Genomic DNA, 26,814 nt, shown 5'->3' with positions numbered 1-26,814 from the left:
ACACTTCTACCCTTCAAAAAGACCTATACCATGTATCACAATGGTCTGATAATTGGTGGCAACTTCTAATCTCACCCAACAAATGCTCTGTCTTACACAGTGGTAAAAAGAATGAGAACACAAAATACAAACTTGGAGGTCATGGCCTTTCCAGACGACCCTCACTCCGTCAAAGAATGACCTAAGTGCCAGAGTCCATTGTAATAACATTGCCAAAAAAGGCACTAAGAGTTGTTAATTTAATCTTGCATAGCTTCTTTTCTGGCAATATTACACTACTAACCAGACCATATAAAACATTTGCTAGAGCAATTCTAGAATACAGCTCACCTGACTAGAACCAGCGCTGCATATTGGACACTAATACAATTGAGAGAGTCCAGAAATATTTCACAAGAAGAGTCCTCTACCTTTTTTCACAACAGAATACCTTATTCCACAAGACTTGAAATTTTGGGCTTAGATACCTTAGAGCTATGATGCCTTCAATCTGATCTAAATGTAGTTCATAAAATCATCTGCCACAATGTCCTTCCTGTCAATGAATACTTCAGCTTCAACCACAACAATACATGAGCACACAATAGATTCAAACTCAATGTAAACTGCTTGAAACTCGACTGCAAATAGTACGACTTCAGCAAGAGTGATCAATACTTGGAATGCACTACCTGACTCTGTGGTTTCTTCCCTAAACCCAGTGATTGGCTCCTACAGCAACTGTCAGGAACGCAGTTCCGGTAGCAAAATTTGGAGCTCCACCCCAGAGCACCCAATTTACACTGAAAGACGTTGAAACAAAATGCATACAGTGTGGTAGTAAAAATTTCGGTAGCCCATCACTGCCTAAAACCCAAAAACTTTAACCTTAGACTGTTTACTGTTGACCTCACTGCATTCCTAAGAGGTTTGTAAGGGGCGTACATAAGTGCACCAGCATGCTACCATCCCTGTCCTACTGTCCTCATTTATCTGTATTTATTTTGTTTATGTTTATATTTATACTAATAACTGCTATCTCGTATATGTTTTGACAAATAATAAATAAAAAACCCCCTTCTGTATCTCCTTGAGACACTGCTTCAAAGTCACCTGGCTGAGAGAAGAAGACAGCTGCATACTGACTTAAGTGACTGTTCTGAAAACTTCTTGCTTGAACCTGATTGGTCACAGGAGTATCAGCAATGGGAGACAGTTAAGGGAGGGAAATGTTGAACTTAGAGATTTTGGTATGCGATTCTCAATTCTGGTATTACTGCAATATACACTGCTTGAAAAAATAAAGGGAACACTTAAACAACACAATATGACTCCAAGTAAATCAAACTTCGGTGAAATCAAACTGTCCACCTAGGAAATAACACTGATTGACAATCGATTTCACATGCTGTTGTGCACATTCACCTTTGTACAGAACAAAGTATTCAATGAGAATATTTCATTCATTCAGATCTGCAATGTGTTATTTGAGTGTTCCCTTTATTTTTTTGACAGTATACTTGACTTCTAATAAAATTATACCTTTTTCAACAAATGGAGCCAAGGATCATTTCTAATTAGAGGATTAAGTGCAGGCAGGTCTGATAGATGGTTCAAATGCTGCCAGGATAAATCTTCCCATTTTGGATGCATTTCATAAGGAAACGCATCCTGCGTAGGCTCATTGCTCCAGAGGTTGCGGGTTGCGAGTCCCTCCTGGTGAAGTTGGACTTAGGGGTTCAGGTGGGCTTGTTACTCACGTACCTGCCTCCCAGCTACGTGTCAACAGCCCTGCCTGTGCTACTCGAGGAGGTGGCCGCGTTGGCGGTGGAGTTCCCCGGACTTATCGTCCTGGGGGACTTCAATCTTCCGTCGCTCGGCGGTTCCTCTGGACTGGCACAGGAGTTCATGGCCACCATGACAGCCATGGACCTGACTCAAGTAGTTCAGGGTCCGACTCACGAGGGTGGGCATGCACCCGATATGATATTCCTCTCTGAGCAATTGAGTAATGATCTGAGATTAAGGGGCTTAGAAGTGTTGCCTTTGTCGTCGTCAGATCATTTCCTGCTGCAGCTTAACTTCCTGGCTCCAATCCTTCCCCGCAGGGAGGCGGAACCAATTAGGAGGTTCCGCCCCAGACGCCTGATGGATCCAGAAGGTTTCCAGATGGCGCTTGGGGTTATTCCAGATACACTCGTCCACAGTTCGGCAGAGTCTCTTGCTGAGGCCTGGAACAAGGCTGCAGGGGAGGCTCTTGACTTGATTGCGCCGTTGCGACCTCTCCGCGGCACTAGACCCCGTAGCTCTCCATGGTTCAACGAGGAGCTCCGGGTGTTGAAGCGCCAGAAGAGACGTCTGGAGAAACGATGGACGAAGAGTAAGTCCGAATCCGATCGAACACTTGTAAGAGCTCATATTAAGACTTACAAAGTGGCGCTCAAGGCGGCAAGATGCGCATATCATGCTGCCTTGATTGCATCAGCGGAATCCCGCCCGGCCGCTCTGTTTAGGGTAACCCGCTCCCTTCTTAATCAGAGGGGAGTTGGGGAGCCCTTGCAGAGTAGTGCCGAGGATTTTAACACGTTTTTCGCTGATAAAATTGCTCGGATCCGAGCGGACCTCGACTCCAATTGTGAAACAGAGTCGACTGACAATGAGTCAGTCGAGGTGACTGGGGCTAAACATCTTTGCCTATCTGTCTGGGAGGAGTTTGACTTGGTGACGCCTGATGAAGTGGACAAGGCCTTTGGAGCTGTGAGTTCCACCACCTGTTTACTGGATCCGTGTCCCTCTTGGCTGGTTTCGGCCAGTCGAGGGATGACACAGAGCTGGGTCCAGGAGATTGTCAACGCCTCCTTGGGGAGGGGGTCCTTTCCGCCCCTTTATAAGGAGGCGCTTGTGCGCCCCCTCCTCAAGAAGCCCTCCCTGGACCCAGCCGTGCTTAATAACTACCGTCCAGTCTCCAACCTTCCCTTCATGGGGAAGGTTGTTGAGAAGGTGGTGGCACTTCAACTCCAGTGGTCCTTGGAGGAAGCCGATTATCTAGGTCCTCAGCAGTCTGGATTCAGGCCGGCTACAGCACGGAAACTGCTTTGGTCGAGTTGATGGATGATCTCTGGCGGGCCCGGGACAGGGGCCTGTCCTCTGTCCTGGTGCTTCTTGACCTCTCAGCGGCTTTCGATACCATCGACCACGGTATCCTTCTGCGCCAGCTGGAGGGGTTGGGAGTGGGAGGCACTGTTCTTCAGTGGTTCTCTTCCTACCTCTCCGGTCGGTCGCAGTCGGTGTTAGTGGGGGGTCAGAGGTCAGCCCCGAGGTTTCTCCCTTGTGGGGTGCCTCAGGGGTCGGTCCTCTCCCCCCTGCTATTTAATATCTACATGAAACCGCTGGGTGAGATCATCCAAGGGCATGGAGTGAGGTATCATCAATACGCCGATGATACCCAGCTGTACATCTCCACCCCATGTCCAGTCAACGAAGCAGTGGAAGTGATGTGCCGGTGCCTGGAGGCTGTTGGGGCCTGGATGGGTGTCAACAAACTCAAACTCAACCCAGACAAGACGGAGTGGCTGTGGGTTTTGCCTCCCAAGGACAATTCTATCTGTCCGTCCATCACCCGGGGGGGGGGGGGGAATTATTGACCCCCTCAGAGAGGGTCCGCAACTTGGGCATCCTCCTCGATCCACAGCTCACATTAGAGAAACACCTTTCAGCTGTGGCGAGGGGGGCGTTTGCCCAGGTTCACCTGGTGCACCAGCTGCGGCCCTATTTGGACCGGGAGTCACTGCTCACAATCACTCATGCCCTTATCACCTCGAGGCTCGACTACTGTAACACTCTCTACATGGGGCTACCTTTGAAAAGTGTTCGGAAACTTCAGATCGTGCAGAATGCAGCTGCGAGAGCAATTATGGGCTTCTCTAAGTATGCCCATATTACTCCAACACTCCGCAGTCTGCATTGGTTGCCGATCAGTTTCCAGTCACAATTCAAAGTGTTGGTTATGACCTATAAAGCCCTTCATGGCACCGGACCAGAATATCTTCGGGCAGTGTTCCCTCTATTTTTTTTGGGGGGGGGGGGGCGGAAAAGTATAGTGTCTGAGCGGCAGTCCCTTCGGGACTGGGCGGCACTCTTTCCCTCTCACTCTTTCCCTCTCAGCTTCTGGGCAGGTTTGAAAAACTCTGAGTTGATGATGATTTTTAAGTGAGCCATTGCTCACTGCTCAGCTTAGAGGGAACTATGTCTTCGGGACCGCCTCCTGCCGCACGAATCCCAGCGACCGGTTAGGTCCCACAGAGTCGGCCTTCTTCGGGTCCCGTCGACTAAACAATGTCGTCTGGCGGGACCCAGGGGAAGAGCCTTCTCTGTGGGGGCCCTGACCCTCTGGAACCAGCTCCCCCCTGAGATTAGGATTGCCCCCACCCTCTCTGCCTTTCGTAAACTCTTTAAGACCCACCTCTGCCGTCAGGCATGGGGGAACTAAAACAACCCCCCCTTGCCCATGCTGTTTTGTTGATTGATTGACTGTGTGACTGTTTTTTATATATATTGGGATTGTTTTATGAAATTACTAATTTTAAATTGTAATTAGATTGGTGGGCATTGGATTTGTTATTGTGTACTGTTTTTTATTATTGTTGTGAGCCGCCCCGAGTTTTCGGAGAGGGGCGGCATATAAATCCAATAAATCTAATCTAAATCTATAAAGTGAGCAGACAATATTCTTCAATTCCCTTCAATTTGCTGTCCAAGATGAGAATTTTTTTCTATCTCAAAGAGGAACTTTGACTTCCAAAATTGTTGAAGGAGGATACTGGATTGTAAATGTAGGATGAAAACTTTGGGAGATAACTGCTCCTCTGCACACTTGACTTTTTTAAAAAAACAAAGTTTATACTGCAGTTTTTAAAGGAAAATGATATTAACTTACAATAACGCCACCATAAAATAACTCCCGCACTCACTGCGACAGGCAGAATTAACCAAAGCCATTTCAACTTGTCTGTGAAGAAGAATATTTAATAACATCACATTTTCCAATCCATAAGGGGCAATTTGCACATTTTTTTTGAATACATTCTGTTAAACAAAGCAACAAATGCAGTGCTAAAATGGAAACAGAAACCACATCTGGTAGAAGTATAAATGTTCCTTTGATTGAAACAGAACCAAACAGAATAGAGGTAGCCTTGACTATGGCCAGAATTTCTGTTGCTCAGCACAAGTGAGTTGTGCTCAGTTTTATGTTTTGCTACCATTAAGTAAAAGCACTGAAGTTGTCATGCTTCTTGTTAAGCAAATTTGGCTTTCTCTGTTGACTTTGCTTGTCAGAAGCCATCTGGGAGAGTCACAAACGGTAATTATGTGAACCCAAGAGGATGCAACCATTGGGAATGCCTGCCAGATGCCGAGGGTCTAAATTTTGATCACATGACTGTGAGCACAGTATTCATTCATTCATTCATTCATTCATTCATTCATTCATTCATTCATTCATTCATTTATTTCTATGCCACCCTTCTCCTGAGACTCAGGGCTTACAACATATTAGAAATCTAAATAAAATTACATTCTAAAAAACCTACCGTTAAAAATTAGACAAACAGATTCATACGTCATACATCCTACATGCATTGATTGGGCGGGGCAAGATATCAAAGTTTTAATGGCCCCAAACCTGCCGGCAGAGGTGGATCTTCAGAGCTTTATAGAAGGCAGGGAGAGTGGTTGTAAGTGAGAGGACTGGTCATAAGTCACTTTTTTCAGTGCTCCTGTAAGTCAGAACAGTCGCTTGTCAAGGTTGTAAGTCAAGGACTACCTGTATAAGCAATTACCCATTTATACTATTGTTTGAAACCATTACCGTTTGCTAATTTCATGCTGATCCCAATTATGTCCTGAATAGACATATAATAATAATAGTAGATGCTCTATAGCAGGGGTCAGGAACCTTTTTGGCTAAGAGAGCCGTAAACGCCACATATTTTGAAATATAATTCCGCGAGAGCCGTACAATATGTTTAAAGGGCCATTGACAGATCAATCGCTCCAATGTTCACTTAGTACAGCAAGGAATGCTCCTCCCTGCTGTATAAAGCCACAACTGGACTGAAACAATGGTAATTAGCAGTAAAAAAATTAAATAAATAACTTACATTGTGAGCTTGCGATGCATGACATCAGTCCAGCAGTCTGGCTTCTTCTTTTTCCTGCGCATGACTGGAAGCTGGCATTCTTCCCACCTGATGTTGAGAGAATGCCAGCTTTGAGGCATTCGCAGAAGAAAGAAGCTGGAATGTTGGACATGTCACACAATGCATTGTAAGTTATGTCAATTATCTATTTTATTATTTTACAGCGAATTATTGTTTAGGTCCAGCGGTGGCTTAGTGCAGCAGAGAGGAACACTCCTTTGTGTACTAAGTGACCGCTGGAGCAATTGTATCTGTCAGTGGCCCTTTTAAAAGTGTTGGTCTTACAGAAAATGAACAAAAAAGAGAGGCTCAGACCCATAGGGAACTAAAGCATTTACTACTTAAAGTGGTACATACAAGCAGGCACACCCAGCGTAATAAATAATTGAACTTTATTAAATAGTCTCACTGTACATAAAGTGCACACATTGACTTGTATTTAATTTTAAAGAACAACAAATCTCCGAACTCTTTTTTTTATAACATAATAACGTTTTAATGCTGTTGCTAACCAACGATGAATAGAATACTTCCTACCATTAATGTGACTTCTGGTACTGAATGGATTTGCTGATGGCTTTGTAATCTGGTTCATACGTGGTGAGGTTTAGCTTCATGCAGGCGTTGAGACTTCCATCCGTTAAACGTGAACGTATGTTAGTCTTGATGTGCTTTAGATGTGAGAAAGACTGCTCGCATGCATAGGTAGAGCCAAACATTGTCAGTACAGCAATACCCACACGCTGCAGTGTTTGGTATGTGACAGGAAGTGCATTCCAAGTTTTGACAATCAGCTGGTCTGCATGTTGGAGTTGTTTCATTTCTCTCCACTTGTGTTTGCTTGCCAACTCTGCTTGCTGTCGTGCAAGTTTTTCCAAATCTTCATTAAGTGATTTAAACTTATTCACCCACATGTCTGAAGCCTTCAGGTCAGCAGCTTGTAGCTCAAAATCTCTGATGGAGACACCAGGGATATAACTCAGGTCAGTGCTGTCCAGTGCACACTCATGTGGATGAGTGATGAACTTAAAAAGACGAGTGTGCTCACGAAATTCTCCAAAGCGCGCTTTGAATGATTGCAGGAGATTGGATGTAAAGCCTGCTAGCTGCTGAATATCAAGATGTTGTGCAGGGTCATTTGCTGTGCATGCATCTTTAAACTCTCCCAGTTTTTCAAAGTGTATTAAACGACCTGTTTCAATGTCTGCGATAAACAGTTCCAGCTTATTTTCAAATGCAAACACAGCTTGTTGAAGCGATAAAACTGTATTACCAACGCCTTGCATTTTCACATTGAGCTGGTTCAGATGTTCAGTCATATCTACAAGATAGAAGAACTTCAGGAGCCACTCAGTGTTGGACAACTCAGGATGGTCAACGTTTTTCATTTCAAGAAAAGTTCGTATTTCACTCAGACAAGCTGCGAAACGGCTGAGCACCTTCCCTCTTGACAGCCAGCGCACGTTGCTGTGCAGAAGCAGACCAGGATAATTATTCCCAACTTCATCCAGGAGTGTTTTAAACTGGCGATCATTTAAAGCACGGGCAACAATAAAGTTGACCACCTGAATAACAAGTGACATCACCTCACCAAGCTGCTCACCAAACATCTGAGCACAAAGTGCCTCCTGATGTAGGATGCAGTGAATACCAAGGATAGGTCTTTTTTCATGTTCACGAAGAAGCGCTACAAATCCTTTGTTTTTTCCTACCATGCATGGAGCACCATCAGTACACACTGAAATAAGTTTATGCATTGGTAGATTTTTTTCTTTAGTGAACTCAGTGAATGACTTGAACAAATCATCCCCTCTTGTTGTCCCTTTCAGAGGCAAAACAGCAAGACTTTCCTCATGTAACTTGTCACCGACAGCATACCTTGCAATGATGCTGAACTGAGATATATGGCTTACGTCAGTTGATTCATCCAAAGCAAGAGAAAAGAACAGAGCTGTATTTATGTCCTTCACTTGGGATGCCTCAATCTGATTTGCCATCATGATGGCACGGTCATGAACTGTTCTTGCTGACAGAGGCATGTCTTTTATCCGTTTGATAATCTTGGCTTTATCCGGAAAATCATCAAAAAGTTCATTGGCAACATCAAGCATAAATGTTTTGGCATACTCCCCATCTGTGAATGGTTTTCCGTTTCTGACAATTGCCAAAGCACCAACAAAGCTAGCCGAATTTAAGTCACCTTGTTGGGTCCAAACTCGAAGTTGCTGCTGACTAGCTTGCACTTTGCACAGCAACTCTTGACAGGCTTTCTTCCTGCTGTCCCCTGCAGGATATTTCGATGCAAATGAAGCATGGCGTGTGTCAAAGTGGCGCTTTATATTTGACCGCTTCATGGATGCAATTTTATCATTGCATATAAGACAAACTGGTGAACCTGCTCTCTCCACAAAGGCAAATTCGTCTGTCCACTCCTGCTGAAAAGTACGATACTCCTCATCCTTCTTTCTTTTAGTCATCTTCTTCAATAAAGGGCAGTACTGTGGGGGTGAATAGAAGGCTCTGAGTCATTATTTCTTTAATTTGTGGATTTGTCTGCAAGCAAGGCCAACTCCAGGTTTCTTTTGGTCCTTGTGCTATAGAACTTTAGTAGACCTCTAGAAGAGCTGTCTTCTTTTCGTCACGGGTTAGTCGGGTGCTGACGCCGGCCGTGTTCAGCTGTCACTTTCAATACCCCAGCATGGCCCACCATATGGGTAAGATGTCAGCTGTAGGGATACCTACTACACCCCAGTAGCCCCCCCCCATCCAGTGACTACAGGTGGTGTGCCCTTACCCATACCTATTGTCCCTCTCTTTCTTTCTCTCTGTCTCTCTTTCTTTCTCTCTGTCCCTCTCTTTCTTTCTCTCTGTCCCTCTCTTTCTTTCTCTCTGTCCCTCTCTTTCTTTCTCTCTGTCCCTCTTTCTTTCTCTCTGTCCCGGATTCCCCTTTCTCCCTCGCCTGCATCCTTGCCGCGGTGACTCACCAGGAGAAGACCCACGCGGCTCCTCTGGGGCAGGGCCGCCATCAGGAATTTTGGGGCCCCATACAGCCTAAGTGTCTGGGGGCCCCCTCCCTTCTTCCTTCCTTCCTTCCTTCCTTCCTTCCTTCCTTCCTTCCTTCCTTCCTTCCTTCCTTCCTTCCTTCCTTCCCTTTTAAATTTTCAAACTGTCTTCTTCATATTCCTGGCTGAGGAATTCTGAAAGCTGCAGTCAACTGTCTTCAGCCATTGTCCAGCCCTGTGCTATGGACCCCTCCCTCCACCCCCTGAAGAGGCCGGGGGCTTCATTCCAAAGCCAGTGGCAGTGATGCCAAAAAACCCTTCCCTGGGGATGGGAGCGGGGGGGGGGGGCTCCACTGGTCTCCCTCGACAAGACCTTCCGCAACACATCAGCCCTGCTGGGCAGGCCTCTTAGCCCCACCAAAGAAATGGGGGTTAAGGAAGACCCCACCCCCCACCTTGCCCCAAACACTGGCACTCTGCATAACCCATGCGGGGGCTTTGGCTTCCCCTCTGCAGAACAGAAGCTGGGGACCTCTCCCTCCACATACACTGGATCCCTATGGCCCATCCGAGGGCTGGCAAAATAGGTGTGCCCCCCCCTGCTTTTCTATCTCTCTCTCTCTCTTTCTCTCTTTCTCTCCCTCTCTTTTTGTCTCTCTTTCTCTCTCTACTTTTCTTTCTTTTTCTCTTTTTCTCTCCCTTTCTCTCTCTTTTTCTCTTTTTATGTCCCTTTCTCTCTCTTTCTCTTTATATCTTTCTCTCTTTTTTCTTCTCCCAACCTCTCTCTTTCTCTTTCTATCTCTTTCTCTCCCTCCCTCTATCTTTCTCTTTTTATCTTTCTCTTTCTCTCTCTCTCTTTCTATCCCTCTTTCTTTCTCTCTCTTCCTTTCTATCTCTCCTCTTCCTTTCTCTCTCCTCTCTCTCTCCCTCTCTTTCTACCCTCCTTTCTCTTCCTTCCTTCTCTCCCTCCCTCCCCTCCCTCCCTCCTTCCTTCCTCTCCATTTCTCTTTCCCTCCCTCTCTTTCCCTTTTCTTTCTTTTGGTCCACTTCTCTCTCTCGCCGCTTCTCCACTTGCCTCCCCCTCGCGCCTCGCCCTTCCCACCCGGCCACCCGCGCGCGCTTACCAGCAGCAGGAATTCAAGTAAGCCCAAAAGAAGCCATTGGCTCCGGGCGGCGTTCATGGCCCCCCCGAACCCCCAGCCCAGCTGGAGCTCCCTCTCGCCGCCGCCATCTCCCTATGACTGCCTACGGCCGCTGCAGCTCCCCCCCCCCCCCACCGGGCCACAAAGGACACTTGCCGACGCCAGTGAAGCTTCAGCTGGGCGGGGCGCTGCCGGTACTTCCCTCCTGGGGCTCCCGCTCGCAGCTGTCCCCCGGCTTCTGCTCGATGCCGCGGTTTTCGGCGCTGTCCTGCTGTGCCCCAAAGACGGAAGGCGGGAAAAAGGCGAGAAGAATGGAGCCGGCGCTAGGTGTGAGGGAGGATGCTTTCTGTGCGGGCGGAGGACTACCCTCGCCGGAAGAGCTGCCCATCTAGCAGTCCCGCTGCCCCATTGGCCGGCAGGGGATGATGGGCAAGGGACGCCTCGGGGAAGGTGGGCAGGGTGGGAAGGGAAGGAGGGGGCTGGCGGGGGTTTAGGGAAGGGGAGCCGAGGCCAGCCTTGCAGCTCCTCGGCGGGAGGAGTCGAAAGCCACCGGGAGAAGACTGGGCTCAGCAGCAGAAGCGCCGGGCCCGCCCCCCCCCATTATCCCATAGACAGGCAGGAGTCCTGTCTGCGAGCCAGATACGGCCATCAAAAGAGCCATATCTGGCTCGCGAGCCATAGGTTCCCGACCCCTGCTCTATAGGTAAGATTTCTCTTGATTTGAACTAATTTTTGGTGGTTTCAAGGACACCTCCTAGACATTTATAATGTTACTCAAGCTCTCTAAACATATTCAAACTCTTCAGAAGATGAACCAAATTTGATACACTTCCGAAGATTGGCCAAGAATCTGCAAAATCCAGATACTTGATGAAATCCAAATGAGTGAATATCACAAATATGGGTTTTCACCCTTTTGAGGTGAGAAACTCATGAAAAGTGTTATTTGACTCTTAAGATAGATTTAAAATTGTTTCACAAATGAATTAATATAAATAGTTAATTTAAAACATTATAAAAAACTAAACTTTAAAATCATACAATTACAACCATAAACATTCTAAACATTCAATGGTCATAAGATGAATAAAAAGCAATAAATATTTGTTTATGCAAAGTGTTATTCAACACTTACTGATATTCAAGAGTGGCTTTGATGCCTTCTGGCAAAGACTGATAAAGGACCCAGACTTCCATCCAAAGAGAAGAGGCAGCACAGCCATTGATTAATCCTGCCTTTTAAGGACTTTCCAGGGTCTTGAGTGGGAAGCTGTGTTTGAAGCAGTGGTGAAATCCATTTTTTTTTACTACTGTTTCTGTGGGCAGGGCCACCATCAGGAATTTTGGGGCCCCATACAGCCTAAGTGTCTCCCCCCCCCCCCGGCCATTTTAAAACTACTGCCCCCCAAATCCCGTGCCATGCCCACCATGGCCACACACCCTGGGCAAGCCCTCCCCCAGCCCTCTGAGGTCAAACACAGCCCTGATGTGGCCCTCAATGAAATTGAGTTTGACACCCCTGGCCTAGAGGCTAAATCCTATGAACAAGGGCTAAGAGAATGAGTTTGTTTAGCTCAATAAATAGAAAACTGAGGGGGAATATAATAGTAGTTTCCCACTCCTTAAAGGCTGCCACAGAGCAGATGGCATCTATTTATTGTCCATGCCACCTGAAGGTAGTACAAGAAGCAACGGGCGGAACCTCACCAAGAAGAAATGCAATCTGGAAATAAGGAAAAACTTGGGACTGGGCGGCATAGAAATAAATAAATAAATAAAAAAATCCCTTCTTTTTTATTAAAAGAAATTAATAGAAACATAGAAACATAGAAGACTGACGGCAGAAAAAGACCTCATGGTCCATCTAGTCTGCCCTTATACTATTTCCTGTATTTTATCTTAGGATGGATACATGTTTATCCCAGGCATGTTTAAATTCAGTTACTGTGGATTTACCAACCACGTCTGCTGGAAGTTTGTTCCAAGCATCTACTACTCTTTCAGTGAAATAATGTTTTCTCAGGTTGCTTTTGATCTTTCCCCCAACTAACTTCAGATTGTGTCTTGTCCTTGTGTTCACTTTCCTATTAAAAACACTTCTCTCCTGGACCTTATTTAACCCTTCAACATATTTAAATGTTTCGATCATGTCCCCCCTTTTCCTTCTGTCCTCCAGACTATACAGATTGAGTTCATGAAGTCTTTCCTGATACGTTTTATGCTTAAGACCTTCCACCGCCCGTCTTTGGACCCGTTCAATTTTGTCAATAATAATTTTTAAAAACCAAAATCCATTACTATTAAAACTAAAACAACCAGCAAAACTATTAATAAAAACAGGTGAGGGCTGGGGTTTTTTCTCTGTTATTATTTAAGTGCTTTTACCATATGCTTTAAATCAAGAATCACTTCTCTCTCTCTCTGTTTCTCTCTCTTTTCTGTCATTCTCTGCCTCAATCATTTTCTCATTTCTCTTTTTTCTCCCCTTTTTTCTATCATTTCTCTCTCTCTTCCTTCCACTCTTCTCTCTCTCTCTCTCTTTCTTCCTCTCTTTCACTCTTCCTTCCTCTCGCATCTCTTTCTTTCTTTCTCTTTCTCTCTCTTGCTTTCTTTATCTTTCTCTCACTCTCTTCCTTCCTCTCTCATCTCTTTCTTTCTTTCCTTCTCTCTCTCTCTTTCTCTATCTTGCTTTCTTCCTCTCTCTCACTCTCTTCCTTCCTCTCTCATTTCTCTCTCTCTCTTTCTATCTCTCTTTCTCTATCTTGCTTTCTTCCCCTCTCTCTCTTTCTTTCTTTCTCTCTCTTTCTCTCTCTTGCTTTCTTCCTCTCTCTGACTCTCTCTTCCTTCCTCTCTCATCTCTTACTTTCTTTCTCTCTCTCTTTCTCTATCTTGCTTTCTTCCTCTCTCTCACTCTCCCTTCCTCTCTCATCTCTCTCTTTTCTTTCTCTCTCTTTCTCTATCTCTCCCCCTCTTTCTCTCTCTCTCTTTTTCTCACTTTCCCTCTCTTGTTTTCTTTTTCTCTCTCTCTTGCTTTCTCTCTCACACTCTTTCTCTCTCTCGTTCTCTTTCTCTTGCTATCTCTTTCTCTCCCCCTATTTCTCTCTCTCTCTCTCTCACTCACTTTCTCTCTATCTTGTTCTGTCGTCGTTCTCACTCTCTCTCGTTCTCCGGAGGCTGGCGAAAGTAATTTTCAATGTTGGGTGCGTGGGCTGACGCGCACTCTCCCCATCCCCCTGCTGCCAGCCCAACCCGGAAAATTCAAAGTAAGAAAAACCTTCGCTCTTACTTTGAATGTTCCGGGCATCCTGGCAAGCACGCCCGACATTGAAAATTGCCTTCGCCGGCCGGCGGCCCCCACTGTGAGAATGCCTACAGAGAAGAAAGAGAGGCAGAGCGGGCGGGCGGGCGAGGGCAGCGGTGAGTAGCCACAGGGGTGCGAGGGGGCTAGAGGCACGGGGCGGGGGGCAGCCGCGGCTTCGTGCGTGCCCTTGGAAAAGGGTGCACGGGGGGCCTTTTGGGGGATGCTGGCGCACGCGTGCGAAGCCTACAACTTGCGCTTGTGTTAAATTTTGTTTCTTTCCTAAGCAGCCTTCTGTGTAAAAAAAGCCCGCCTTTTTCGTTGGTGAGGCAGGCAGCCGGCAAGAGAGGGCCGGTACTGCGCATGTGCGAGGAGCTGCTCACTGGGAACAAATTACTGTAGGCGCCAGGAGGCCGGCGGGCAAAACCGGGTCCCCCTCATTGTTCAATTTGGCCGGGCCCGTGACGCGACTCACAGTAGTACCGCCCTATCGGCGGCCCTGTCTGTGGGTATGGCTTGGTAGGTGTAATGTGGCTTAGTGGGCATGGCAGGGGAAGGATACTGTAAAATCCCCATCCCCTCCCCACTCCTAGGGGAAGGATATTGCAAAATCTCCAGAGTTGGTATTTTCTGGTTCTCTGAACTACTCAAAATTTCTGCCACCTGTTCTCCAGAACCTGTCAGACCATTTTGGCTTTCACCCCTGATTTGAAGGCATTACTTTTTTCAGAGCTTCCATAAGTCTATCCAGCACCAGATTTAATCCAGCACAAGTTTATATCAAACCATATTATTCAGTTTTAGAATCAGGCTGATTTTGGAGTCCTCTACTTTCCTGGTCCCTTTTGCTTGCTAAGGTGATAGATGAAGTGGTAGGTGAAGCAAAAGGAAGTAAGAGCATAGAAAGAGTTTTGGACAGACTGGCTATTAGAGCCTTGATGAACTGAAGCATACATTCAAATCCAGTTCTTCTCATGGGCTTCAACAGGGAGTGGTATCAAACAAACTTAAGATGAAAGCTACAATCATTAATCAAAGATCACAAAGTTATGCAGAAGTGAGGTTTCCATTGTGTAGTTATTCCGCCACAACAGCTTTTTTTGGGACACCTCCTCAGTTACCCCTCATATTCTTTCCTTTCTGGAGCATTAATCAAACATAGTTTATGTTGTACTTAGCTCTGGCCCAGCTCCTGCCCCAAGGACTGTGGATGTGGGGGAGAGATCCACATCATGCAGGCCTGTTTTGCTCCCGGTGGAATCTGCTGATGAAGGCTCCTCTGACCAAGAAGACATGAGTGACAGGGGGGGAGAGGAGAGTGTGGCAGACAGCTCAGAAGGAGATCAATTATCTAGCTCCTCCTTGGATTTGGAACAAGAGTTAATGATACAGCCACGCATGCGGAGAGCGATGAATAGGCAACAACAACTGAGAGATTATTATCAAAGAAAATGAGGCCACCTGTGGTTGGGTGGGGCTGTGGTAATTAGTGAGGCTGCTATAAATAGCAGCCTGTGGGTTTGGCCATTGTGGAGGATTATCTGATCATTGTGTTTCGTGCCTGCCTTGCTGACTTCAACCTTTGTGTACTGATTTTCCCCCGCTTTGAAACTAAACCAGAGCAAAGTGTGTTTCACTTTGTGAAAGAAGAAGGACTGTGAATTGCCTCAGAACTGATAAGGGACTTGTACAAATTACCAGTTTGTTTGGAGATGAGTGCTCTTTGCTATACAAAAAGAGAGCTTAGTTTATTTGGATTTTCGGTATAAAGAACATTGTTTTGAATTTATTTTATTTGTTTATTTATTATTTGGATTTGTATGCCGCCCCTCTCCGAAGACTCGGGGCGGCTCACAACAATTGTTTGAATTGTCAAACATGTGTGTGTGTGTCTGAAATGTGTATCTGTGAATTTTCAGGAGGATTCTACCAGAGACCTCGACAGAACAATTTATTAATCAAATCAAGAGTTACCTTTTGTGTTATCTTTTTCCCCACACACCGTGTTTTGCGTTGGGGTGCACTCTTTTGCAATGATACCATTTTCACACCTGCAGATAAAAAGTGGATAATAATGAAGAGGTCTAATCAGAGAAAGCTTTTCATCCTATCAAGTTCCTCCTTCTTGAATTTTTGGTGTATTCCAGCATCAATCTTAGGATTTGGCATATCCTGTCAATTGCTGATCTATCTATCTATCTATCTATCTATCTATCTATCTATCTATCTATCTATCTATCTATCTTCCTTCCTTCCTTCCTTTCCTTTCCTTCCTTCCTTCCTTCCTTCGGTTAAATATGCATTGAAGCAATCTAAATAAGTTAAATGTGTGTTGAACGTTTTGATTGGTCGAGACATTGACAGTTGGGTTTCGGCGGGAAGTTGGAAAGTATATAAGGAGCGTCTGGCTCTGTGTTAAAGCCAGTCAAGTTCCTCGCTGAAGTCACTTTCCGAAAGAGCTGAACCTAATAAAGAGTTTCTTTGGAACCGACTGCCTCAGACTTTTCACTGGCGACGTCGGACGGTCGAACCTACGATCTTCCACAATGGACAACCTGCCTGTTGGCTGGGCTCCTGATTTCTTTGACCCAGAAAAGTCCACCTGGGACAGCTACATAGCAAAATTCGAGATCTTCCTGGAAACCGCGGGAATGAAGGACGCTGACAGCGACAGAAAGAGAGCCATCTTCCTCAATTATTGCAGCTCCGAAATCTACAACCTAGCCCAGACACTGACAGACCCGCTGCCGGCAAACTCCGTGACATGGGACACCTTGAAGTCCAAGCTCACCTCCCATTTCAAGCCCACCAAACCGGCCATCGTATACCGGCACCAGTTCTCATGGATGAGTCAACACGACAGCGAATCCATCAATCAATATGCGACCCGTCTTTGCACCATCATGTCAAAATGCAAGTTTGACAACCCTGAAGCCCAGCTCATCGATGCCTTAATATTCGGCATGAAAAATGCAGCCGTACGAAACAAACTCCTCACAGAAGACGAGCCATCCCTACAAACGGTGATTAAGATGGCTCAAACTGCTGAGATCTCTGATGCTGCCGCTAAAGAGCTGAAACAAAATGACAAGCGGGAAGTCATCTCAAAGATAGAAAACCAGCCTACCCAGTCCGATTCATCAGAGGAGCAAGGTCTACCAGCCAATGCTGACGAAACCTGCTTCCTACTGAAATCTGACCCCTCAAGACAACAAAGACAACTGCGACCCATCTTCCCCTGCCCCGGCTGCCGAGGGAACCATCTGCACCTGAAGTGCCCTTTTCGAGATTCAATCTGCCGCAGATGCGACCGCCGAGGACAAATTGCAGAGGCCTGCAGAGCCCCCCTGCCCGAGGACTCCTTCTCCGCCCAGCCACCTCCTCGCCATCAGGGTCAGCCTGGCCAGATGCGCGACAGCTGCACTCCTCATTTTCCTGCCCGCAGAAACAATGCCAACACCAACCGAGACTACGTACAAGGTAACCTTGCTCATTTGGTTAATAGCACTGTAACCAAGGACTCGAACAAAATTGTAATTTCACTGTTCTTAATGAAAAACCTTGCCAGATGGAACTAGACACTGGGTCTAGATTTACCATAATGCCTTGGGAAAAACTTAAGTTATACATGCCTGCTCTTACACAGGCTAAATTAGAATCAACTGCTCTTGTGATTAGGGATTTTCAGGGGGGAGTTATTCCTGTTATGGGAAAGATTAATGTACCTGTAGCTTTTTAAAATGTGAAATGTACGCTACCTATGCTTGTGGTGTCTGGAGCCAGACACTCCCTCTTGGGCTTACAATGGATGGCTCCCCTGGGTATTATGATTACTGGTATTCACAATATAACTGAGCTAAAATCCCCTAACTTCCTACAGGAGTTTCCTGACGTCTTTAGCTTCACCTTGGGTTCCTACAAAGGCCCACCAATCTCCTTTTCCCTAGACCCTAAAGTTCCCCCTGTGAGGCTTAAACCACGTAGAGTCCCCCTGTCACTGCTTCCTAAACTAGACCAGCAACTGGACAAACTAATAGTGCAGGGCATCCTGGTCCCTGTTGACCATGCCTCTTGGGAAACCCCCATAGTTACCCCATTAAACCTGATGGTTCATTGAGGGTTTGCGCTGACTATAAGTCAACTCTTAATAAGGGCCTGCATCACCACTCTTACCCAATTCCTGTTGTCCAGCAATTGCTCCATTCCTTGGAGGAAGGGAAGATATTTGCAAAAATCGATTTAGCCCAGGCATACCAGCAATTGCCTGTAGATGAGCCAACTGCCCTAGCGCAAACCATAGTAACACACAGGGGTGCATTTAAATGTACAAGGTTGCAGTTTGGAGTGAGCGTAGCCCCTGGAATCTTCCAAAGCTTAATGAAAAGGCTACTATGTGGAATTAAAGGGGCCATACCCTATTTTGACGATATATTAATATCAGGAGAAAATCAACTTCAACTAAAACATAGAATAAGGGAAGTTCTAAAAAGATTGCAGCAAAAGGGCCTTAGAATTAGAGCAGATAATGTGTGTGGGGTACCCACAGTGTGGAATTCCTAGGGTACCGAATTGATGGAGAAGGCATTCACCCAACCCCAGATAAGATAAGGGCAATAAGAGAAGTTCCAGAGCCCCAGAACAAAACTGAATTACAAGCATTTCTGGGCCTTCTTAATTTCTATTCTGTTTTTTTAAAACAGAAAGCTACAGCAGCTGAGCCTCTCCACAAATTACTACAGAAGGGAACATCTTGGACCTGGGGGGAAACAGAACACGAAGCATTTACCAAAATAAAGAACCTTTTATCATCCAACAGCGTAGTGGTCCAATATAGCTCCTTGCTACCGGTGAGATTAACATGCGATGCTTCGCCGTATGGGGTGGGAGCTGTTTTGGCACATGTATTGCCAAATGGCACAGAAGCCCCGATAGCTTATTTTTCAAGGACTCTCTCTAGCACAGAACGAAATTATAGCCAATTAGATAAAGAGGCCTTAGCCCTAGTAGCCGGGGTTAAGAAATTCCATAGTTATATTTTTGGGTGCAAATTTGAACTAGTAACAGATCATAAACCCTTATTGGGACTCTTAGCAGAAAATAAACCCACACCTCCATTTATGTCACCCCGTCTAATTAGGTGGACTATATTCTTAGTGGCTTATAACTATGAACTCAAACATAAGGGAGGGAAATAAATTAATCACGCAGATGGTCTAAGCAGGTGCCCCATGACCTTAGCAGTAGAAGAGCCAGCCCCAGCTTCAGATGTCTTAGTCTTAGAATTAGAGGATAACCCAATTACTACTGCTAAAGAAATAGCTGAATACACTGTATTGCAAAAAGTAGTCAACTATGTATTAAGGGGATGGCCTAACAAGAGCCATGATGATTGCTTGAAAGACTTCAAAAACAAACAGCAAGAATTGTCTTATCTTTAAGGGTGTCTCTTGTGGGGAGACAGGGTCATTATTCCTTCTAAATTAAGAAACAAGGTTTTGGAATTATTGCATAGGGGACACCCAGGTATTGTGCGAATGAAGAGTTTGGCCAGAGGACATTTATGGTGGCCAGGGCTTGATTCAAAAATTGAGAAATGGGTAGCCACTTGTGATCCCTGCCAAGAGTCTAGGCCAAACCCTCCCAAAATCACCCCAATGGAGTGGGAACAACCAAAGGGACCATGGTCAAGGATTCATATAGATTTTGCAGGCCCAATTGGGTCACAATCCTTTCTAGTAATTGTGGATGCTTATTCTAAATGGGTAGAAATCATTGCCATGAGCAGCATCACCACTAGCACCACCATTAAGGCCCTGTGCCGTCTTTTTGCCACACATGGCTGCCCTGATATATTAGTGTCAGATAATGGTCCCCAATTAACTGCCAGGCAAATGGAGTTGTTTTTAGACCAATTAGGCATTAGGCATGCGCTCATCTCACCTTATTCCCCTTGGGCTAACCGATTGGTTGAGAGATACGTGCATGTGGCCAAAGAAGCCCTGTGCAGCTCAGGACCAGGGGAAGTGCAAGAACACCTTGACCAATTTTTATTAACCCAGCACATCACCCCAAATGCTAAAACTCAAAAAGGCCTGCTGAACTCTTGATGGGGAGAAAACTAAGGTCCCCAATAGATAGGCTTCATCCCTTGTATTGTGAAAATAAAAATAACGTTGTAAATCCTGAAAGAACTTTGTATTTGGGTCAAACTGTATTTGCTAAAAACTTTGATGGTGGACTTAATTGGATAAAAGGGACTATAATGCAGCAAACCGCGCCAAAGACTTATTATGTACGTTTGGACGATGGCCGAGTGTGGAAAAGGCACATCGACCATCTACGAAGGCGCCAAGAATCAACAACTGTACCAAACTTTCAAACTGTTCAGGATACTAACTTGGATTGTTCACCCTCACTTCCTACAGAAGATTTCCTTCTTCAATTTCTATGTCGCCCTTCTCCATCGACTAATATAAACATGTTAGAAATTGGAATAAAATTACAATTTAAAAATCCCCATAGTTAAAAGTTAAACAAACAGATCCATGCATCATCTATCACACATTCATTCACTTGGCGGGGCAAGATATTAAAATTTCAATGGTCTCAAGCCTGCTGACAGAGGTGGATCTTTAAAACTTTATGGAACACAGGGAGAATGGGGGCAGTATGGATCTCTGGGGGGAGTTCATTCCAGAGGGCCAGAGCTGCCACAGAGAAGGCTCTTCCCCTAGACTTTACCAGATGACATTGTCTGGCTGATGGGACCTGGAGAAGGCTGACTCTGGGACTTGACCGGCCTCTGGGATATATGATATGAGTCAAGAGATTTGGTGGTATATAAATTCACTGTATTTCCCTGAAAATAAGACCCTGTATTTTTTTTAAATCCTGAAATAAGCGCTTGGCCTTAATTGCCATGCACTCAAAAGCCCAATTGGGCTTATTATCAGAGGATGTCTTATGTTGGGGAAAACAGGGTAAGTAGTATTTATTTATAAAAGTTAAGAAATTCAGCAAAAAGTTTACAAAGTAGGCATGACTCGCTGAATGTGAGCACTTAAAAATAGACGTAATTGTGTGAGAACCACCTAAATAATCTTTTTTAAAAACAACAATACAATAATCCAAAACCACAGACTAGCCGAACATGACACAAAATCCAGATTAATTCTTAACCATAATGCGCCACCTGGTGTTTGTTAAGTTAGTGTGCATGTTCTGTTCCAGAGCTAATGACAGATTGCATTACTCACTGCATCTTATAAAGCCTACTGTTCTTTCTGGATTTAGAAAGAGTTTAACATTTAAGATCTAGAGACAGTAAAGCAGTAGTTATGAGAGGAGGGAGAGAGAGGGAGAGAGGCGGGGAGAGAGACACACAGAGAGAGATGCCCAGTGTTATTGGGAGCATTATATGGTCTATTTTATACCGTGTACACTAGTCTAATATCCTTCAGAAGATGCTGAAGAAAAACGTAATAATTCATCTTATCAGAAATGCTTGTAGAAGGAAGAGGAGGAGGAGGAGGGGAAGAGAAGGAGGAGGAGAGGAAGAGAAAAAGGAGGATGAAGAAGAGGAAGAGGAGGAAGAGGAAGAAGAGGAAGAAGAGGAAGAAGAAGAAGAAGAAGAAGAAGAAGAAGAAGAAGAAGAAGAAGAAGAAGAAGAAGAAGAAGAAGAAGAAGAAGTTCTTAGTCAGAAAAATAGCACACAACACAGTCAATAAGGCAATTTAGGTCACGGCAGTGCAGGGCTGCATTCAAAACATTCAGCTGTCAAAGTTGAGATTTAAGCCCTTATTTTCAAGGACATGCCATAATATTATCTCTGGCCTCAAAATCACTACAGGTATTCCTCATTTAACAAGTTTTAATTGAGACTGGAAACTATATCCTTAAGCAACTTTGATGTAAGTTGAAAATCTACATACTTTTTATAACGGTAGTTTTGGCAGTTCTGGTTGTCATTGTTAAAATGAGGACTATACAAGCTGCTAAGTGAGGAACCCATGTGACTGTGACATCCAATTTTTTTCTGACTTCTTCACTGACTTTGCTTGTGGAATGCCATCCTAAAAAGATGCAAATCATGATCATTATGACTATGGAAATACTGCAATAGCCATTAGTGTGAGGCCCGGTTCTACAAATATAAGTATTTATATTTCAGCTTTGTTCTAAGTTTGAATAATAGCTAAAGGTGTGGATGTCAAAGTTCCAATTGTATCTGCTTCATTCTGTAGAAATTCTCAGTCATCCAGGTCATAGTTGTCTCAAAGGTGCTTTTTTTTTTTTACAAAAGTCAACTGGACTGGTTTTTTTTTTCCCTTGAGGAGGAAGAAGAACTTGTGGGAGTGATGGAAGGATTGATTCCGACAGGATAGGGTGGGGTTGGAAGGATCATATTTCTTTGCAGTCATCTGGTCATTATCACTCTCCCTGAGAGCTCAATAAGCCCTCAATAAGCCTTCAATAAACATATAACAGTGTGCAAGTGGGGGTGGAAGCTACTGGAAACTGCTGAAAGGACTGGAAGCAGCCCTCTCTCAACAGACAATTACCTATCTATCCTGTCTACAATATAGTCCTTTCAGCAGTTCCAGGAAGATTCCACCCTGCCAACTTGCTAGAACCATTGAAGCTTCCTGGGTGAGAAGCTAAACAACAACAACAACTACAACTACTACTACTACTACTACTACTACTACTACTACTACTACTACTACTACTTTTACTTCTTCTCCTCCTCCTCCTCCTCCTCCTCCTCTCCTCCTCCTCTTCCTGAAGAAAATAAACAGCTAATGGCTTTTGAAAAAGTACCTTTGAGACATCTGCTTGAGTTTCCTTACTCTTTCCGTTTCTCACTTCTACTGATTGAAGACAGATGGAGGGTTGTCTAGAGCAGTCAATTTTTTTTGAGTCGCGGCACATTTTTTACATTTACAAAATCCTAGGGCTCACCAACAACCAAATTACACAAAATGACACTCTAAGACACTCTCCTCTCTTTTTCCATTCCTCTCTCCTCCCCCCTTGTGTGTGTGTGTGAGAGAGTGTATACACACTCTTGAACCATTTCCAAAAACAGGTGAGGACTGGGTTTTTTTCCTCTCTTATTCTTTCCAAAAACAGGTGAGGCTGAGGTTTTTCTCTCTCTTATTTTTGGGTGCTTTTTATCATATGCTTTAAATCAAGAGTCACTTCTCTCTCTCTCTTTTGTTTCTCTCTCTTTCCTTTCATTCTCTGCCTCAATAATTTTTTAATTTCTCTTTTTTCTCCCCTTTTTTCTCTCATTTCTCTCTCTCTCTCTCTCTCCCTTTCTCTCCTTTTCTCTTTCTCTCTCTCTCTCTTGCTTTCTCTCCCCCCTCTCTCTCTTTCTTTCTTTCTTTCTTTCTCACTCTTGCTTTCTCTCTCATTCTTTCTCCCTCTCTTTCTTTCTCTCTCTCTCTCTCTTTCTCTCTCTCTTTCTCTCTCTCTTTCTCTCTCTCTTGCTATATATATCTCTCTCTCTTTCTCTCTCATACACCACGCCGGCAACAGCGGCATCGGGCAGTATCCGCAGGACAGCGGCAGGGCGGTCGGCTGCGAGCGGGAGCTCCAGGGTGGAGGCACTGACAGTGGTCACTGGATGTGTTGCTGGATGCCGTACATGCTGGCACTGCTCTGGGCATGGGCATGGGGCTGGCACCTCCATCCTTGCCCAGCCAGTGGGCCAGTGCCAGCCCTGCAGCACCAGCATGTACAGTGTCCAGCAACACATCCAGCCACCACTGACGGTGCCTCCATCCTGGAGCTCCTGCTCGCAGCCAACCGCCCTGCTGCCACCCCGCAGATACTGCCCAGTGCCACTGTTGCTGGCATGATGTATGTTGTTGCCAACTGCTTGCAGCCACCATCCCGTAGCTACTGCCCGATGCCAATGCTGCCGGCACCCTCCCACAGCCGGCGCCCTCCCGCCGGGCCCCAACGCTCACCTGCCACTGCCGCCAGGGAAGCTCCAGCCGGGCAGGGCACTGCAGCTGTTGGAAAACTTAGAAGGTGCTATGACGGAAGCTCAGCTTCCGGTCTTGCAACTTTTTGCTCTTCGTGCCCTGAGCAAATAGTTGTGAGACCAGAAACTGAGCTTCCTTCTTTGCAGCACACCTGACTGTTTCTCACAGCACACTAGTGTGCCGCGGCACACTGGTTGAAAAACACTGGCCTAGAGGTCACCTTCCCCTTTTCATTTCCTGGCCTGCTGGTGCTGCCAAGGAATATCCTGCCCCTCCCTTCCAAATATTTTTAGCTTTTATAGCCCTTTCTCCTTCAGCCTGAGAAATGCAAGGGCTGAAGAAGATTTCTGTCTCTTTTGGAAGCTAGAGTTGCTTATAAATTTCCTCTGGCATTTCTGCTTAGCTTTTCCTGATTGAATAAGTTCCTTACTATCCTTGCCTTATAGGCAGATAGCAGTAGCATTTAGACTTATATGCCACTTCATAGTGCTTTTACAGCCTTCTCTAAGCGGTTTACAGAATCAGCCTCTTGCCCCCAAACATGAAACCGCTGGGTGAGATCATCCAAGGGCATGGGGTGAGGTATCATCAATACGCCGATGATACCCAGTTATACATCTCCACCCCATGTCCAGCCAACGAAACAGTGGAAGTGATGTGCCGGTTCCTGGAGGATGTTGGGGCCTGGATGAGTGTCAACAAACTCAAGCTCAACCCAGACAAGACGGAGTGGCTGTGGGTCTTACCTCCCAAGGACAATTCCATCTGTCCGTCCATTACCCTGGGGGAGAATCACTGACCCCCTCAGAGAAGGTTCGCAACTTGGGCGTCCTCCTCGATCCACAGCTCACATTAGAGAAACATCTTTCAGCTGTGGCGAAGGGGGCGTTCGCCCAGGTTCGCCTCGTGCACCAGTTGCGACCCTACTTGGACCGGGAGTCACTGCTCACAGTCACTCATGCCCTCGTCACCTCGAGGCTTGACTACTGTAACGCTCTCTACATGGGGCTACCTTTGAAAAATGTTCAGAAACTTCAGATCGTGCAGAATGCAGCTGCGAGAGCAATTATGGGCTTTCCCAAATATGCTCATGTTACACCAACACTCCGCAGTCTGCATTGGTTGCCGATCAGTTTCCGGTCACAATTCAAAGTGTTGGTTATGACCTATAAAGCCCTTCATGGCACCGGACCAGATTATCTCAGGGACCGCCTTCTGCTGCACGAATCCCAGCGACCAGTTAGGTCCCACAGAGTGGATCTTCTCCAGGTCCCGTCAACTAAACAATGTTGCTTTTATTTATTATTATTTATTTTATTATTTAGATTTGTATGCAGCCCCTCTCCGTGGACTCGGGGACGGCTTGGTGGGACACAGGGGAAGAGCCTTCTCTGTGGCGGCCCCGGCCCTCTGGAACCAACTCCCCCCAGAGATTAGAATTGCCCCCACCCTCCTTGCCTTCCGTAAGCTACTTAAAACCCACCTCTGCCATCAGGCATGGGGGAATTGAGATCCTCTTTCCCCCTAGGCCTTTACAATTCTACGCATGGTATGTATTTATGTATGTATGTTTGGTTGTTTATATTAATGGGTTTTTTAATCATTTTTAATATTAGATTACTATTGCACACTGTTTTATTGTTGCTGTTAGCCGCCCTGAGTCTCCGGAGAGGGGCGGCATACAAATCCAATAGATAGATAGATAGATAGATAGATAGATAGATAGATAGATAGATAGATAGATAGATAGATAGACAGACAGACAGAGACAGACAAATAAATAAATAAATAAATAAATAAATAAATAAATAAATAAATAAATAAATAAATAAATAAATAAATAAATAAATAAATCTGGGTCCTCATTTTATCCACCTTGGAAGGATGGAAGGCTGAGTCAACATTGAGCCAGTGGTGAGATTTGAACTGCTGAACTACAGCTAATAGTTAGCTGAAGTAGCCTGAAGTGCTACACTCTAACCACTGGGCCACCCCAGCTTCCAATATCAAAACCTGATAGAGAATACCCAAATTTCCATTGACTCAAAAAGGGGGAAAGAAGTGGCTTAGAAATTAAATTCTAGGGTAGGCGCACATTTATGGAATATATGTGGGTGTTATGTGGATGTGGTGTGTTTATCTGTCACAGGGTTAAACTGGTGGCCCGTGCGCATCATGTGCAACGCCCACCCCAGCGCCACAAAGGGGAAAATGTCACAATACGTCATGTGATAGCAACATGATGTGGTGAGTTTGACACCTGTGATTTATCAGCTTGATTTCTGAGTTCTGCAATAATAAATCTTTCCTGGACTTCTTGTTTGCAATAAAGCAATATATGATGTGAACTTTCAGGTAGGTTAAATTTCTGGAGAAAAGAGATAAATTGTCACATCTGCACCAAAATATATGAGTATCTAGTTTTGTCACTCATAGTAGGTGTACTTACAGATCACATTTTTCACAATGGCGGCAGGGCTTAGTCGAATCGCAAAAGAAACCAATCCTACATCTACATTTTACATTCTGGGTGATGGTACAATGTTTTTCAGTTTCCATCCCTAAAATAAATGGGAACACTTTGTTATTAATTTTTTTAATCTCGTTTTTAAATGCCTGCCAAGGCATTGAAGATTAGGCACCTTCTTGAGTAAAAGAACGCTGTTCCTTTTGAGATAATTTCAAATGAAAGACAAAAGGTTATTCTTTGCACTGCCATTGGCCATGTAAATTGCACATTTCAGTAATAATTAAGAATGTTTGACATCTATTCTCAAATGCATATCACTCATAAAACCAATCTCCACTTGAAAACAAGTCCGTGGTTGGAAAATATCTCATGAAAATATCTCATGAAATATCCTCTAACTCTGAACTTCCTGCATCAAACCAAGGCTTAAAACCACAAAAGTCCAATTCTAGGACTGTTAGGTTCCTTTTTTAAAAAAAGCTCAAGTCTGCACCAAACCCCAGTGACTCAAGACTGTATACAGTGATACCTTGTCTTACCAACTTAATTCGTTCCATGATGAGGTTTGTAAGAAGAAAAGTTTGTAAGATGAAACAATGTTTCCCATAGAAATCAATGTAAAAGTGAATAATGCATGCAAACCCATGCCAAAACTCACCCCTTTTGCCTTATTACGACCGGCATTCTGATCCTTGTTCGGGGGCAGGTGGAGGAGGCGGGGGGGAGACAGT

The 26,814-nt window shown here is 45.1% G+C and overlaps 1 protein-coding gene across 3 annotated transcripts in view; it reads right to left on the bottom strand.

Annotated features, from left to right (window-relative positions):
• FAS (Fas cell surface death receptor) overlaps positions 1-26,814 on the bottom strand; it is a 58,710-nt gene that overhangs the window by 9,290 nt on the left and 22,606 nt on the right. The window contains exons 4-6 of one of the 3 annotated variants that reach the window (XM_070752318.1): positions 26,063-26,174; positions 15,596-15,672; positions 4,916-4,987 (exon numbers count right to left, since the gene is read on the bottom strand). In XM_070752318.1, coding sequence (XP_070608419.1) covers positions 4,916-4,987; positions 15,596-15,672; positions 26,063-26,174 — 261 coding nt within the window. The remainder of the gene's footprint in view (positions 1-4,915; positions 4,988-15,595; positions 15,673-26,062; positions 26,175-26,814) is intronic. The other 2 variants (XM_070752319.1, XR_011559165.1) reach the window with 2 other exon arrangements.

The sequence above is a fragment of the Erythrolamprus reginae genome, chromosome 5, assembly GCF_031021105.1.
Source record: "Erythrolamprus reginae isolate rEryReg1 chromosome 5, rEryReg1.hap1, whole genome shotgun sequence".
Lineage (NCBI taxonomy): Eukaryota > Metazoa > Chordata > Lepidosauria > Squamata > Dipsadidae > Erythrolamprus > Erythrolamprus reginae.
This window is presented reverse-complemented; position numbering and strand designations above follow the sequence as displayed.